Below are 14,868 nucleotides of genomic sequence, written 5' to 3'. Positions count from 1 at the left end.
TCCTTCAGTCTGAGGCATTCATTTCAATTTTGATGGGAAAGTGCCTCTACATTTGCCCAAACTTTTTTCATTATTTAAAAAAACTAAACAAAAAACAAGCAAGCCCAGCCCAAAACAAGTTACGCAAAAGTAACAAAAAAAAAAAAAAACATTACATTTCGTAAAATGTAACCAGCACAATTAATTTCTTTTAGGGAGTAATGCAATTTTGTTAAACGCATTACTTTTAAAAATAAGTTTCAGTTATCAACAGTTAAAGAGTATAAACATTAACAACATGATTTTCTGTAAAGATGTTCTGAAACTAAAAAGAAACGTAACTTGACTTGACATAATGGTAAAACCACCAAGATAAATTGTGGAGCCAGAGAGCATTTCAAATAATGGTTGCGAGTCTATAGTTCAGTTTTAGACATGAGAATACGCGTATGGTTTGTATTATTATGACTGATGTGATAGTCAAAGTTGAGGTTAAATGTGAAACTACACACTTCTTTACTCTACGCCTACGTTGATGAGAATCAAACCGAGGCCTATATTTATTCATGCAGCTTTAGAGGAGCTTCTGTGATGGCTAGTTTTGTTTATAAGGTTTGTGCCTTCTGACCAGACATTCTTTCAGAAAATCAACAAAAATAAGAGTTGTTTTCTCCATAATGACTCATGCACCTTTCTAATTAACAGTAGTTTTGCATTGATGATATCAGATCAATCTTTCTCAGGCCCTGAGGTGAGTTCAATCTGATTGTCCTTAACAGCATCTTTGGATAGCAATACCTAGTTCTGCCTTATGATACGCGCTACACAGGCGTCCTACTTTCAAGCGTTCCCAACAAAGTAACAGACGTCTCCGCAAAAGCAAGTAAACACATGGCAAACGGATGGTGCCAGTATTTAGTTAGTGCTGTGCCAGTGTTCCAACACTTTGGTAAACTTGATATGATGCTAGACATTGTGTGCCAAGACATGTGCTTGTGTTTGTGGTTTTTTTTTTTGATTATCCAAAAAATCAGCTGCTGAGATATGAAAATAACAGCAAAAACCTGGTCTATCCAGGATTCAAATGGTTCAAACTTGGTCTGCAGTATTCATATAATGAACAAGTAATTGAATCTTTCTAATGCATTATACAGAAGAACTGCAATATTCCAACACATTATCAACATGACAGATCTGCATTTGTCAAACGCATCTTAAAGTCATCTTTGAAAGTTGCATTGCATTTATTGAATTTTAAAGAGATTCAGAGTTTTCTACCCAGACAGCAACATAATGTCAGCCCAGATCCGGCCCACATCTGCAAACATGGATTTCGGATCTGAGCCGAAACTATGTTGCTGTCTGGGTAAGTAACTCACTAACATCCAATGTCCTCTGTTAAGAGCATGAATGTATTATACAATATTCTCTGCTCAGTATTTATTCTTCAAATGCCATGCGTGTAATTCTGGGTTCAACTGACTCAAACTGATATCGTCAGGGTTTACTATCTCTTGAACAGAAAATGGTTGATTCTTATCTGATGAGGTTCTGGAAGTGTTGAGCTACAGGAACTTCGGGGAAGATAAGGACAGGAAGTAGCAAAACATGCTGAAATGAGTAAAAAACAAAAGATGTCAGAGTAAAAACAGTCTATTTTAATTCACTTACTTTATATTTGTGTTCATTTTGAAAAAGTGGAGCACAGCGGGGTGATTCAGGTTATATCACACTACTGAGTTTGACCTTACAAAATTTTAATGCAAAGCAAAATTTTTTAAATAATGTCACAAAAACATGTTTCAAAAGAACATTGGTTTATATAAAAAATTCTTCTAATTTGACATTAAAGGGATGGTTCCGTCATCATTTACTCACCCTCAAGTTGTTCCGAACATAACATTTTGAAGAATGTGGGTAACCGAACAGTTGCTGGTCAGAAGTCCCCATTGACTTCCATAGTATTTTTTTCTATAGGCATATGTAACTGTTTTGTTACCCACATTTATCAAAATATCTTCCTTGATGTTCAACAGAAGAAGAAAAAAATGTATGCAGTTTCAGGACAATTTGAGGGTGAGTAAATTATGACAGAACTTACATTTTTTTGGTGAACTGTTCCTTTAATAGGCTATTTGGATTACCGGCTTGTGATTCTTCGACATGTCTGTCTTTAACGAAAACAAGAATAGACTATTTGCAATGTGAGTAAGTGTTTTTAAAAACACGTTCATATTCTTCAATCTGAATTGAAGAGATGAAATTGCAGCATTTGACCTCAAATGAAGGTGTAAATGAATAGTGAGGCAGCAGGAGGCAGCAATGAGCTGATAGATAGAGAGTCTTCGTATAAAATCAATGTACGTCATCCGTGAGTAAATAACAGCAGGAATAAAAGGCACAAAATCGTTAGGCTAGATTTATACATAAAAAGTAAAACTTTTTGTGTTTAAATTGGCATTTTTTGTATTTTAAAATTTTAAAATACAAGAATGTAAAATTTCCCCTTTCCGTTTTATTTTATTTTATTTTATTGACATGTGACCCACCCGGAGAACATGATGTGCAACACAGCCACGTCACTCAAATGAAAGTTATTTTAATTACTTCAGTGTAATTTACAGGTTTATATACTTTAACAATAATAGCAGTTGCCTACGTTAATAGTTTTAGTCTATGCACAATTTTTCCATTTGACTAGGTTTTGTAAAACTGGTTTTGTCCGTTAAACGTTTCGAAAGCGGAATGCTTCTTCATCGTATTTCCCCCCGCCGGTTATTATAAGGAAGAGCGCAACCAGGAAGTACTGTACAAACACTGAAAACATTCAACTCAGAAACTGTATATCGGTTTTATTCTAAAAAAATTAACGCTGGAGGAAGCGATCGCACTGCTTGAACTTTATCTCGTGGTCATGGTTATATCTTTCTCATGGGCTGTTTATTTTATGTTCGTGTCTAAGGCTGGTGTGGGCAAGAATTATGGAATAGATTGGTGAAGGTGTGCTGAGCTCAAGAGATTTCAGTTGAGTAAACGCATCAAAATATACACCGCTTAACATTTACAACATGTCTTTTTATATCCGCTACCTTTCTGCATATGGTTTTGACCCTTTAAGATGGTGAATTCGGCTCCGTAGGGTCACTAAAGGGGTGAGAATGGACTTCTCTAAGTTCCTGGCAGAGGATTTTGATGTGAAGGACTGGGTGAATGGAGCTTTTAAAGTGGCTCAGAAAGACGCGCCTGGTAAAACTGACGCTCACGCCTCTACTCTGGTCATGAAGCTGCAGCTCTTCATTCAAGAGGTCAATAACTCGATAGAAGGTGTGTGTGTGTGCTCGATCTGAACACTTAAAGTTCACTTTCAGTTTAATTGTTTGAAAGAAGTCTCTTCTGCTTGCCAAGGCTGCGTTTACTCAAAAATACAACAAAACTGTTATATTGTGAAATATTATTACAATTTGAAATAACTGTTTTCTATTTGAACTTATTTTAAAATGTAATTTATTCCTGTGATCAAGCCTGAATTTTCAGAATCATTACTTCAGTCTTCAGTGTCACATGATCCTTCAGAAATCATTCTAATATGATGATTTTGTGCTGTTTTTGATACAAGAAAGTGGTATCATTTTTTTCAGGATTGTTTGATGAATATAAAACAGTCATTTGAAACATTATAAATATCTTTACTGTAACGTTCGATCATTTTAATGACACTCACTGCTGAATAAAAGTATTAATTTCTTCCAAAAAACCCAAACAATAAAATGTTATAAATGTCTCTAATTGCCTTCTCTCTCTCTCTCTGTCTCTGTCTCTCTGTCTCTCTCTCTCTCTGTCTCTCTCTCTCTCTCTGTCTCTCTCTCTGTCTCTCTCTCTCTCTCTGTCTCTGTCTCTCTGTCTCTCTCTCTCTCTGTCTCTCTCTCTCTCTCTCTCTGTCTCTCTCTCTCTCTGTCTCTCTCTCTCTCTCTGTCTCTCTCTCTCTCTGTCTCTCTCTGTCTCTCTCTCTCTCTCTCTCTCTGTCTCTCTCTCTCTCTCTGTCTCTCTCTCTCTCTCTGTCTCTCTCTCTCTCTCTCTCTCTGTCTCTCTCTCTCTCTCTGTCTCTCTCTGTCTCTCTCTCTCTCTCTCTCTCTGTCTCTCTCTCTCTCTCTCTCTCTCTCTCTGTCTCTCTCTCTCTGTCTCTCTCTCTCTCTGTCTCTCTCTCTCTCTCTATGTCTCTCTCTCTCTCTCTGTCTCTCTCTGTCTCTCTCTCTCTCTCTCTCTCTCTCTCTGTTTGTGCGTGCGTGCGTGCGTGCATGCAGAGAGCAGTAATCAGGCTCTGCAGAATATGCCGCGTGTACTGAGGGATATTGAAGCTCTGAAACAAGAGGCGTCATTCCTGAAGGATCAAATGATTCTGGTTAAAGAGGACATCAAGAAATTTGAACAGGACACAGTGCAGTCTATGCAGGTAACCATAAATTCACTCATCCAAATCACACTATACTCTGCATAAATACTGGGATATAACTTTATGGTTCATAACAACTATTAAATAGTAATAAACTATTATTCACATTAATAAACCTATTTAAAAATAAGTATTATACAATAATTAGTTCAAAGTGTTTTGCAAACAAGTCTAAAGAAAAAATATTAGGAAAATTATTATATAATTAGTATAAAAATGATAGTTGTGTAAAGGAGACAATCAGAGCAATTAATAGGTCAGAATGCTCTATTGCAAATGTTCACTTTATGTGGATTTACACAACTGATCAAAAGTTGATTTTTCTGCATTTATTTGATTAAAAATACAGTAAAAACAGTAATATTGTGAAATATTATTATGCAGCATTGGTAAGCATAAGAGACTTCATTCAAAAACTTAAAAAAATGCATAAATATGCCAAACTTTTGACGTGTGGTGTATAGTATTGAGCGCTCTGTTGCTGTGTTGATGTCTGGCAGGTGTTGGTGGAGATTGATCAGGTGAAGTCTCGAATGCAGTTGGCAGCAGAAGCGCTTCAGGAAGCTGATAAGTGGAGCACTCTCAGTGCTGATATCGAGGAGACCTTTAAAACACAGGTGAGGTGTTGCGCGTCTGTTTTTATGTGCGTGTGGATGTCATTCTGAAATGTTCATGTGTGTTTGTTGCAGGACGTGGCTGTGATCAGCAGTAAACTGACCGCCATGCAGGGTAGTTTGGCGATGCTGGTGGACACACCAGACTACAGTGAGAAGTGTGTTCAGCTGGAGGCTCTGAAGAACCGTCTGGAAGCTCTCACCAGCACACAGATTGTCTCCACCTTCAACTCACTGGCTACAGGTGACACACACAAAAACAGTCTCAGAGACCTTGTTTACACTTGCTATTAAGATGCGTTTTAGTCGATCGGATCACAAGTAGACGAGGGAAACATACCGGTTTACACCTGTGTTTAAATCTGTATATTTTGTCCACTTTTTAACCACTTCTGTGCTGATTTCTTCAAGGGGAGGGTCTATGGGTGGACAAATGTAGGTGTTTTTTAGATCTTTTGATCGAATGGACTAAATAAGCTCACGCAATTTACATATGAACATGACAAAAACACACAGAAAGCATCAGTTTTGTTTCTGCTCTGACAGCCGCAAGACCAGCCGAAGCGCGTGTTAGAAATCAGGGTTTGTTTCATAACATTATTCATCTTCAAACCAAACTTAGGTCCCATCTGACAACGTTTAAATCCTGTCTGGCTAGTGCGCTTACCCATAACGTTTATGCATTAGGTCAGTAGGCGGCAGTTCGAACGCATCCAACCACATGAGTGTTTACTCTACAAAAGCAATCCGGTCGAATGCGTTTTTGAAAGATCTCGTTTACACCTGTATTTAGTGTCGTCCACTTGTGATCCAGTCGACCTGGCATCTTAATACCAGGTGTAAACGGGGCTACAGTTGCCTTCAGCATGTCGATGCTTTTGGATCAAAGGACCTAGATTTTTAATTATGTCACCATTCAAAATGTTGGGGTTTTTAATGAATACTTTTATTCAGCAAGGTTGCATTAAAAGTGGCAGTAAATAAAAGTTTAATGATACAAATTTATATTTCAAATAAATACTGATATTTTGTTCTTTTCTATTAAAGAACACTGAAAAAAATATGAAGTAGCACAACTGTTTTCAACATTGATAATAATCAGAAATGTTTCTTGAGCAGCAAATCATCATATTAGAATGATTCCTGAAGGATCGTGTGACACTGAAGACTGGAGTTATGATGCTGAAAATTCAGGAATAAATTACATTTTACAATATATTCAAATAGAAAACCGTTATTTTACATTTTAATAATATTACTGTATTCAATCAAATAAATGCAGCCTTGGTGAGCAGAAGAGACTTCTTAAAAAGCATTAATAAATCTTACCAAACCCAAACGTTTCAACAGTAGAGTGTGTGCACATGCTTTTTAGCATGCAATCAAATACTAGAACCAGAATTATCTGTTTTATAATATGCTTTAGCAAGTTCATCTTTATTTGTATATTCTGTTTCAGATCAAGCAAAGCTTTTTGTAAGAGTTTTTACTGAGATGGATAGAATGCCTCAGTTACTGACTTACTACTACAAATGCCACAAGGTATAGTATTTTGTCACTTATTTCAGTTTGGCTGTGGAATCAACCTGAGCTTAACGCATAAATGTGTGTGTGTGTGTGTGTGTGTGTGTGTGTGTGTTTGAAGGCACAACTGTTGACCGTGTGGGAAAGCATCTGTCAGTCAGACGCCTCTCTGAAGCAGCAGCTCTCTGAGTTTTACGACACACTTCTGTCCACGTGGCACTCGCAGCTACAGTGGAGCAGCCAGGTATACACACACACACTCAGCCTCACTGCAGTGCAATGTTAATGGCTTTCACTGTCACACACACTATGTGTATGTGTGTGTGTAGGTCTTTAAAAACCCCTGTGAAGTGCTCACAGTGCTGATGATCCAGACGTTGGGGGCGATGGTGCCATCTATCCCAGACTGCATTGCTGTGGCATTGAAGCGTTGCTCTGGCGACTGTCGTCTGGATGTGCTGTTGGAGCTTCATCAGACGGCGGCTAACTTCAGTCGAAGCTTGGAGGCAGCAATGCAACCACAGCTCGGTGTGTATCTGTGTGTGAGAAAACCAAATTAAAAAAGATTTGTGAATATTATATACGTTTATATGTTATACAATTTAAGTTGTGAAGAACATTTGTAAAAGTATATTTGTTTTATATAAAAGTAACATTTGTTTTCTTCACAGTATATTGATGAGAATTTTTGCAAATGGTCATTTATTTAAAAATTGTATTAAATATGTATGTATAATTCTCTGTTTTTAGTTAACAAAATTAATGCAAATTAAAATAATTCTAGAAAACCCCTTTTTTTGGCCTAGAAATTTCTTTTGTGAGATTCCGTTTTAAAGAGGTCGTTGTATCTGCATTTTTGTGAACGTGTCATGTGAGTTTTTTTCCTCATCATTTTCCTGTCTTTATGTGTGTGTTTTAGGCGAGTATAACCTCCTGAAGGTGGCAGAGCTGGTATCATGTGTGTATTCACCTTATGCGACTTATCAGATGCAGTTTGGAGAACTAGAGGAGACAAACTTACTGATCCAACTCAGTGCTGTTCCACTGGTGAGCAAACAGACGTTTTCATGTTTGATCTTGATCTTGAACCAGTACAAGGACAAAGTATGTTTTTGTTTTTATTTTCTGAAATTATTTTTCGAGTTGTGAGTTTATGGTCTGATCTAAATGAGATAGGATACTGAAAAAAATACAAAGACCATAAATAAGCATAATTTATATTATGGCATTGACTGTATGGAGTCTAATTTGCATACAAAGGATTATTTTTAGTGAATTAGTCCAATGCACTCACAAACTCATTCTCAGATTAAATCAATCTAACAAATTGCTAACTGAATCTTTCTGAGCAGTTACTGTATTTACTAACTTACTAGATGCTGATAAGAATGTGTAGTCAAATGTGTTTCGTTGTATAACTATTAAAATGATTGTTTTTTTCCACACCCACAGCATTCACCATGTGTTTTATTGATTGTTTGTGTGTGTTAGGAGCGTGGTGAGGTTCTGGACTGTGTGTTAGAGCTCACACACTCGGTTCAGAAGGTGTTTGGTTTGGCGGCTGCTGCCGTCGATCGCTGTGTGAAGTTAACGGATGGTCTCGGTGTGTGTGGGCTCATCAAAGCTCTTCGAGCGCTCTTCAGCAAGTATGAATCATGCACGCATTTACTCCACTTAAACGCAAAGACAAACGCACAGCCCACAGGTCAGCCACGCTCTCCAGCTCATTCTCTTGTTTATTTCTCAGGTACGTGTCCGATTTTTCTGTCACGCTTCAATCAATCAGGAAGAAGTATAAGTTAGAGGACACGCCCTCCTCTGAGGTGTTCACTGAGGATTGGACGGCCTTCCAGAACTCCGTCAGGTGGGCGGGGTTTCTTTTTTCATTAGTTAGTGGGCGTTTGCTGTTAATGGTGCAATTCTGTAATAAGTTTAGAGTTTTCTGTTTATAAATGTATATAAAGTTATATAAATGGCTTTCAATTTGTTCCTGAATCTTCTAGAATCATTGCAACCTGTGGAGAGCTACTGAGACAATGTGGAGCATTTGAACAGCAGCTTTCAAATAAGTAAGAAATCTATTTTATCCATTAATTAAATTCTTTTGACTTAACCTTCAGAGAACCAAGCATTAATATTCATGATTTATTATTTTTTTACCCATAATAAACGTCTTTAGGAAACCATTAGTCAGATAAAAAAACATTTCAGTTAGGCAAAATTTCCATCTGTGTATAATTTGGAAAAACGCAGCAAAATTGCAATGCTGGGAATTTGGGATTGCAAAATGTCACCATTATTTTGTGAACGTTTTGAATTTAGCACACAAATGTAATTGAAAAGTATATTTCAACCAATAATGATACAGTCATGAAAAGTTAAGAAATGTTGCTATTTGACCATTTAAATACGGTAATAAATATTCATATCAGAGTATATTTCATATAATGTAGTAATTGTAATACCTCTATGTATGTTCTAAATTCTATGATATGTAAGCCTTGTTCCATCGTCTAAAGATGGAACGAGGCTTGCATATCATGGAATATAGAATATAGAAATAAAATGTAAACAATATTCAATGTCAAATTTCACACATGGATCATTTTATAAAGTATTGTGTCTGTTGGCTGGTGAATTTTGGGTTATTTTAGCATAAATGAGTGTGTCAGCTATTATGTGAAGTTTTTAACCTATATTAGTGAAAGTTATTTAACTGCATTATACAAATGAAAGGTCTCTGAGGGTTGAATTCTACTTTTAATATGCCTGTTACGCTACAATAATGGATTAGAAATGATTGTCTGTCAAGTATCATAGCTGTGCATTGTGATTGGCAGGATCCTGGGGAGGGCGGGGCGTTTCCTGTGGGAGGGGTTTAACCCCAGAAGTCTGAGTGGCTTACAAGAGGGTGTGGCTGAGAGGCGGAGCCAGAAGAACCCATGGCAGGAATACAACTATCTCCAGCAGACCAACACTGCGGAGTATAATAATCTACTGGAGACACTGCACTCCCTCAAGGTGCACTTCATATGTGTTTGCTTTCAATGTACAGCATTAACTGTAGAGGTCAAGTCTTATGCATATGTGTTTTGTGCAGGAGAAAGGAACAGGAAACTCAAGCTTATTGGCCGAGACTCGCGCTGCTCTGACGCGTCTGAACCAGCAGGCCAATCAGCTCGCTTTTGACTCGGTGTTCCTGCAAATCAAACAGCAGCTTTTCCTTCTCAACAAACCACAGGTGCGTTTGCACAGCGTGTTTTTGGCCACTATGAAGTATTGAAAAGGTCGTGTTTGATGCAATGTGCTTTTGATGTTTTAAGGCTTGCGGTTCTGCTAGTTTGGGTGGAACGCTAACTGATGATCTACCGGCCTTCAGTTTGTCACCGCAGGAGTACATCACTAATGTAAGACAATGTTAAGTCAATGTCCTTATGATGTCAAATCACAAGACGCTCCTACAGGTACAAGGACAAACACAAGCCACTGGTGTTCACAGGACAAGAGGAAGCTCAGTGGTTGTAATTACACACTTCTGTGTTTTGTCTATAGATTGGCCAGTATATCATGTCTTTGCCTCTGCATCTGGAGCCATTCGTGACTCAAGAGGATCCAGCACTGGAGCTTGCCTTACACACCGGCAAACTGCCCTACCCACCAGAGCAAGGTAAACGCAAACACACATCCCAGCGGAATGAATAAGTAAAGCCCTTTCCTACACTAATATATGCTGTGCATTTCTATAGGCGACGACGTCCCTGAGCTGGAGAACACGGCGGATTATTGGCTGGGTTCTATCGCCAGGGCAACCATGCAAACCTATTGTGATGTCATCCTACAGCTTCCTGAGCTGAGCTTACATGCAACCAAACAGCTGGCAACTGACATAGGTGACATCATCATTACGTTTAATGATGTTATTCGCATTATTGACATCATGGCACCATCACCACCAACAATAATTAATATGTAACACTTGCACACAATGACACTACAAGGCTGGTGGCAATGTTTTTATCATTCATTAACATCAAGATTTGCAGTTCAAATTTACAAACCGTTATTAAGGTAAAGTGTGTATTTTGAGTCAGGATTTCTTTTAAGTTTCCACCATTTTTATAAAAAAAAAAATTCATTCACTTGTTGATTTTAAATGTTGATTTAAATATTTTTATTTTAGTTAATATTCAAATGGATTTTTTTTTTTAATGGCAATAATAACTTTACTGTTATTTATATATATATATATATATTAGAATTATTTACTATAATTCTGTAACTATTCACAATGATTATATATATATAATTATTGAGTATTTATAGAATTAGTATAGCTAATTCTAGTAAATATATATATATATATACCTTAATATTTTATAAAGTGTATAATTTAAAATAGGCCTTTGAATATCCCTTGGTTATTTGCCTGATTTTCTTTTCATAATAAATGATTCGTTATAATTTACAGCGTGCCAGTAAAAACACTTGTGTATGTGTGTTTTTTTTATTGTCATTACAGAGTACCTGAGTAACGTGATGGATGCGCTGGGGTTGCAGACCTCTAGAACCCTCCAGAATATCGTCACTCTTCTTCGTGCCAAACCGGAGGAATACCGGCAGACGGCCAAACCCGTCCCGCGCAGACTGACGTCCACCATCGCCACCCTGAGGGGTCTGGAGTACTGACACCGGGACAGCCATGAGTAGATGGGTGTGTGTTCGCTGAAGGGTTTTTGCTGTTGTTGAATTTAACACCAAAATGTGACACTAAACAGATCTATATTCCCAAACAAACAATAAATATTAATGGCACTTCGGATGTGCATTTTTTATTTTTGTTTTAACACAAGTTGATGGTTTGGGGTAATAAATATAGTGGGATTTAATTGTGCAGAAAAGAAAATATTACATTGATTCAGTTTTGCTTATTGCTGAATCCAGTGATTTAAAGTTGAAATGGCACAATGAAAGATTATGCATATTTATTTTTTTCGTGTTTTGCATGTTTGCCATTATTCCTCCTAATCAATAATGAAGATGATCACTGTTGTGTTTCTGCTTTATCAAGCTACATGGTTGCTTTTTATGTCTAGCTCTCTGACTATGTTTTTGAAAGAAGTCCTTTATGCTCAAGGCTGCATTTATTTGATTAAAAGTACAGTAAAAACACCAATATTGTGAAATATTACAATTTAAAGGAAATGTTATCTATTTGAATATATTTTAAAATGTAATATATTCCTGTGATCAAAGCTGAATTTTCATCATTATTACTCCAGTATTCAGTGTCACATTTACCTTTAGAAAAGATTAAATAAGGTTTCTTTGATGAATAGAAAACTAAAAATAAATAAATATTTGAGGACGTCACTTTTGATCAATCTAATGTGTCCTTGCTGAATAAAAATATTAACTTTTTTTTAAAGCTTACTTACCAACACCAGTTTCATCTAGTTAAAAAAGAGCTACAAATGTTGTCTAATCTTTCAGTATGGATGCAAGTGTCAGTGTACATTAATAAGTCTCATGAGAAGAATAAAACACATAAAACACATCAAGGTTGTTAATCACTTTAATCATATTGATTACTGATCATGTTGATTGATCGGGATGATTGGCAGTGGTCAGAGAGGTGGTGATTGCATATCTGTAATTCAAGTACATCAAATCAAACTTAATACACAATAAACAGGTGATCAAACTTGACATTGGATACAAGAGCAGGCACAGTAAATCGAACAAGAAGAATTGGATGCAGACAGATCTATCATTCCAAATCATTTTAAGAGGGCAGTGTGCTTCAATGTGAGTGAATGATGGAGAGACAAGCTTGACTTGTCCTGAAAAGAAAAAAACGAACATGTTTGGGAATAAAACAAAATCAAACTGATGTGGATATGTGTCGTTGTGTTCTCACTGGAAGCATGCTTTAAATTATTTATTCTGTGTTACTTTGTGACCCCTGGACCAAAGTGGTCTTAACGCCTTCTACAAGAAAACCAAACACAGGCTCTTTTATATATATCTATATATATATATATATATATATATATATATATATATGTGAACAACAAAGTGGTTATAAAAAATATGAACAATCTTTGAAATGGAACAAAGAGATGAACTCCGAACAAAAACTCTGTATAAAATATAAACTATTCAATAAATTGATAATTATAAACAAAAGCATTTATAAAACTATAAATATGCACAACTTTGAAAAAACAAAGACCTATTTGGGCCATAAGGTTTCTTTCTGGGCTGGGAAAGGACCCAGTGACCCAGTCCGGAGACATCTCGTTTTCGCTTGGTAAAGTTTCGAAAATATAAGCTGTGTCATATTGTCTTTCTCCTGAAGGTCGTATGTCCACTTCCATCATCTGCATTCATATATCAGAAGCCGATGATATCAACACACCCAAAATATCACGAACCGTCCCTCAAACCAGACACCGGACCGCTGCCTGCTGGAACCTTCGCAGTCTCTCATATTCATTTCATTCTGGCTTTCGGTCATTTCTGTCGACTTGCTAATTAGCAGAGGCTTTTCATCTAACTCACTTGCCACATCAAGCACCTTTGTCAAGGGCTTCCAGCATCCATATTTTATCTTCTATCTGCCCTGTCATCCTATGTAGCGTATTGATTAGCACATTTGTTATGTCAGTAGTCTATAAACCTTGACTCATTTGCTTCACATGTGGCTTAAGTGTGACACTCACTTGACTCTCACTTTTTGAGCAATATTGAATAATATGAACATATAACTTATTGAATAATAAGTTTGTAAATGCCCTTGTGTTAAATGCTAACATATTAGCTACAGTGCTACAATGCTAAAGATGCTACTGACTGAGGCCCAGATCTGAAGCAAAAACTCAACTGTGATGTTTTTGCATTAGGCTAAAGCTAAATGCTAAAGGTTTAGCTTTAGCCTGGTGTCCTGAGATATAAAAAGAAAAAATTCTATTGGGTAACACAGCATTTTAGGACACCACATAAACATAATTATACTTTGTAACTGAGTTTATTACAAAATAACAAAACAGGCCTAAACACATTCACCTCAACTTAAATGTTTTGCCTTAGCATTAAGCTGAATGCTAAAGATTTAGCTTTTGCCTCAAGTCCTGAGACATAATTTTTTTAGATAAACATGTTGGGTAAAACTTAGCACTTTATCACACCAAATTAGCATGATTAGAGTTAGTAACTTTAATTCTGTAGCTTTATTATCAGTTATTACAACTGTGATGTTTTGCATTAGCCTAAAGCTAAATGCTAAAGGTTTAACTTTAACCATGTGTCCTTGGAACCAAAAATAACTTCTATGATAAACAAGTTAGATTAAACTGAACATTTTAAAACGCCAAATTAGGAATTTTAATTCTCTATCCAATATTACAGAATGACATTTAAAATTGTTCTCTGATAAATTTATTAGTTTGAAAAGTGTTTTCATTGATTTGGTCCATTGTACAAGCTGTCAGCTGTTGTTTCGCTAAGCTAAAGGCTAAAGACAAATGGCTATGTTAATAAAGGGATGAGCCCTGTGTCCTAACTTCCTGTTTTAACAGGAAATACATCAACAAATGACTGCAAATTGCCTTTCAATGGATCTTTAAAACAATCAGACGAGATGAAAATGAAAAATGGCTGCACGGGCAGGCAGAGGTCCGGTGCGGAACTGAGCATTCACGTTTTTCACCTGAGATTAGAGACACAACGCCTCTACAAAAACACAGTTTCCCACACTGCATCCGTTTGTAAGGAAGACGCTGAGACTGATACGAGCCTCCACTTTGCCTTTGCTACATCTCCGTCGGATTATCATTCATATTATTGCCAATGAGAGCAGGTGAACTCAAACTGAGAATGAAACGCTATCAGCCCCGATGCATGTGGGAAAAGACGCCGTATCCCGCTTAGAGAGGATTCTAGCATCAGCACAGTTGTTATCATGGCTACAGAGAAAACTAATGTTGTACGCAGACAAACATTAGCCAAACACTTAGATAGATAGAAGATCCCACAAAAAGAGAGATACGCAACCAAAATATACAATCCAGGCGGCATTTTGATGGAAGAAATGAAACCGAACGGGAATGTTACATGGGGCAGTATGTAGCAGAACAGATTTTGGTGGCATTGAGATATATTTTTTTTAAATCTAAAACTAATAAAACAGTTCAGTGTGTAACTCGCAGTCAGAATTTATTCACATTTTCTTTCTATTTCAAAACAAAATATAGCTCTTTTAAATGTATTATTTTCTTAAATATCCATTGCATATCATGTTTT

At 36.7% G+C, this 14,868-nt stretch overlaps 1 protein-coding gene across 3 annotated transcripts; it reads left to right on the top strand.

The window, feature by feature from the left end:
* Window positions 1–2,539: 2,539 nt before the first annotated feature.
* cog7 (component of oligomeric golgi complex 7) lies at window positions 2,540–12,121 on the top strand. 3 transcript variants are annotated; one of them, XM_077245305.1, is made up of 18 exons: window positions 2,540–3,003; window positions 3,119–3,303; window positions 4,281–4,429; window positions 4,930–5,046; window positions 5,119–5,287; window positions 6,503–6,585; window positions 6,689–6,811; window positions 6,897–7,095; window positions 7,487–7,614; window positions 8,059–8,213; window positions 8,315–8,431; window positions 8,571–8,636; window positions 9,408–9,588; window positions 9,668–9,808; window positions 9,891–9,974; window positions 10,120–10,234; window positions 10,314–10,457; window positions 11,087–12,121. In XM_077245305.1, exons 2-18 carry the CDS (start codon window positions 3,138–3,140, stop codon window positions 11,251–11,253), a joined length of 2,304 nt encoding a protein of 767 aa, XP_077101420.1. In that variant the 5' UTR covers window positions 2,540–3,003; window positions 3,119–3,137; the 3' UTR covers window positions 11,254–12,121. The 3 variants fall into 3 exon arrangements, with proteins under 3 accessions (XP_077101420.1, XP_077101421.1, XP_077101419.1); XM_077245306.1 differs by having other exon boundaries at window positions 2,753–2,979; window positions 3,098–3,303; XM_077245304.1 differs by having other exon boundaries at window positions 2,753–3,003; window positions 3,098–3,303.
* The last annotated feature ends 2,747 nt before the right edge of the window (window positions 12,122–14,868 follow it).

This window comes from Siphateles boraxobius, unplaced genomic scaffold, assembly GCF_051911475.1.
Source record: "Siphateles boraxobius isolate OS27281-9 unplaced genomic scaffold, OSU_SipBor_1 26, whole genome shotgun sequence".
Classification (NCBI taxonomy): domain Eukaryota; kingdom Metazoa; phylum Chordata; class Actinopteri; order Cypriniformes; family Leuciscidae; genus Siphateles; species Siphateles boraxobius.
Note: the sequence above shows the minus strand (reverse complement) of the source record. Positions and strands in the feature narration are given on the sequence as shown.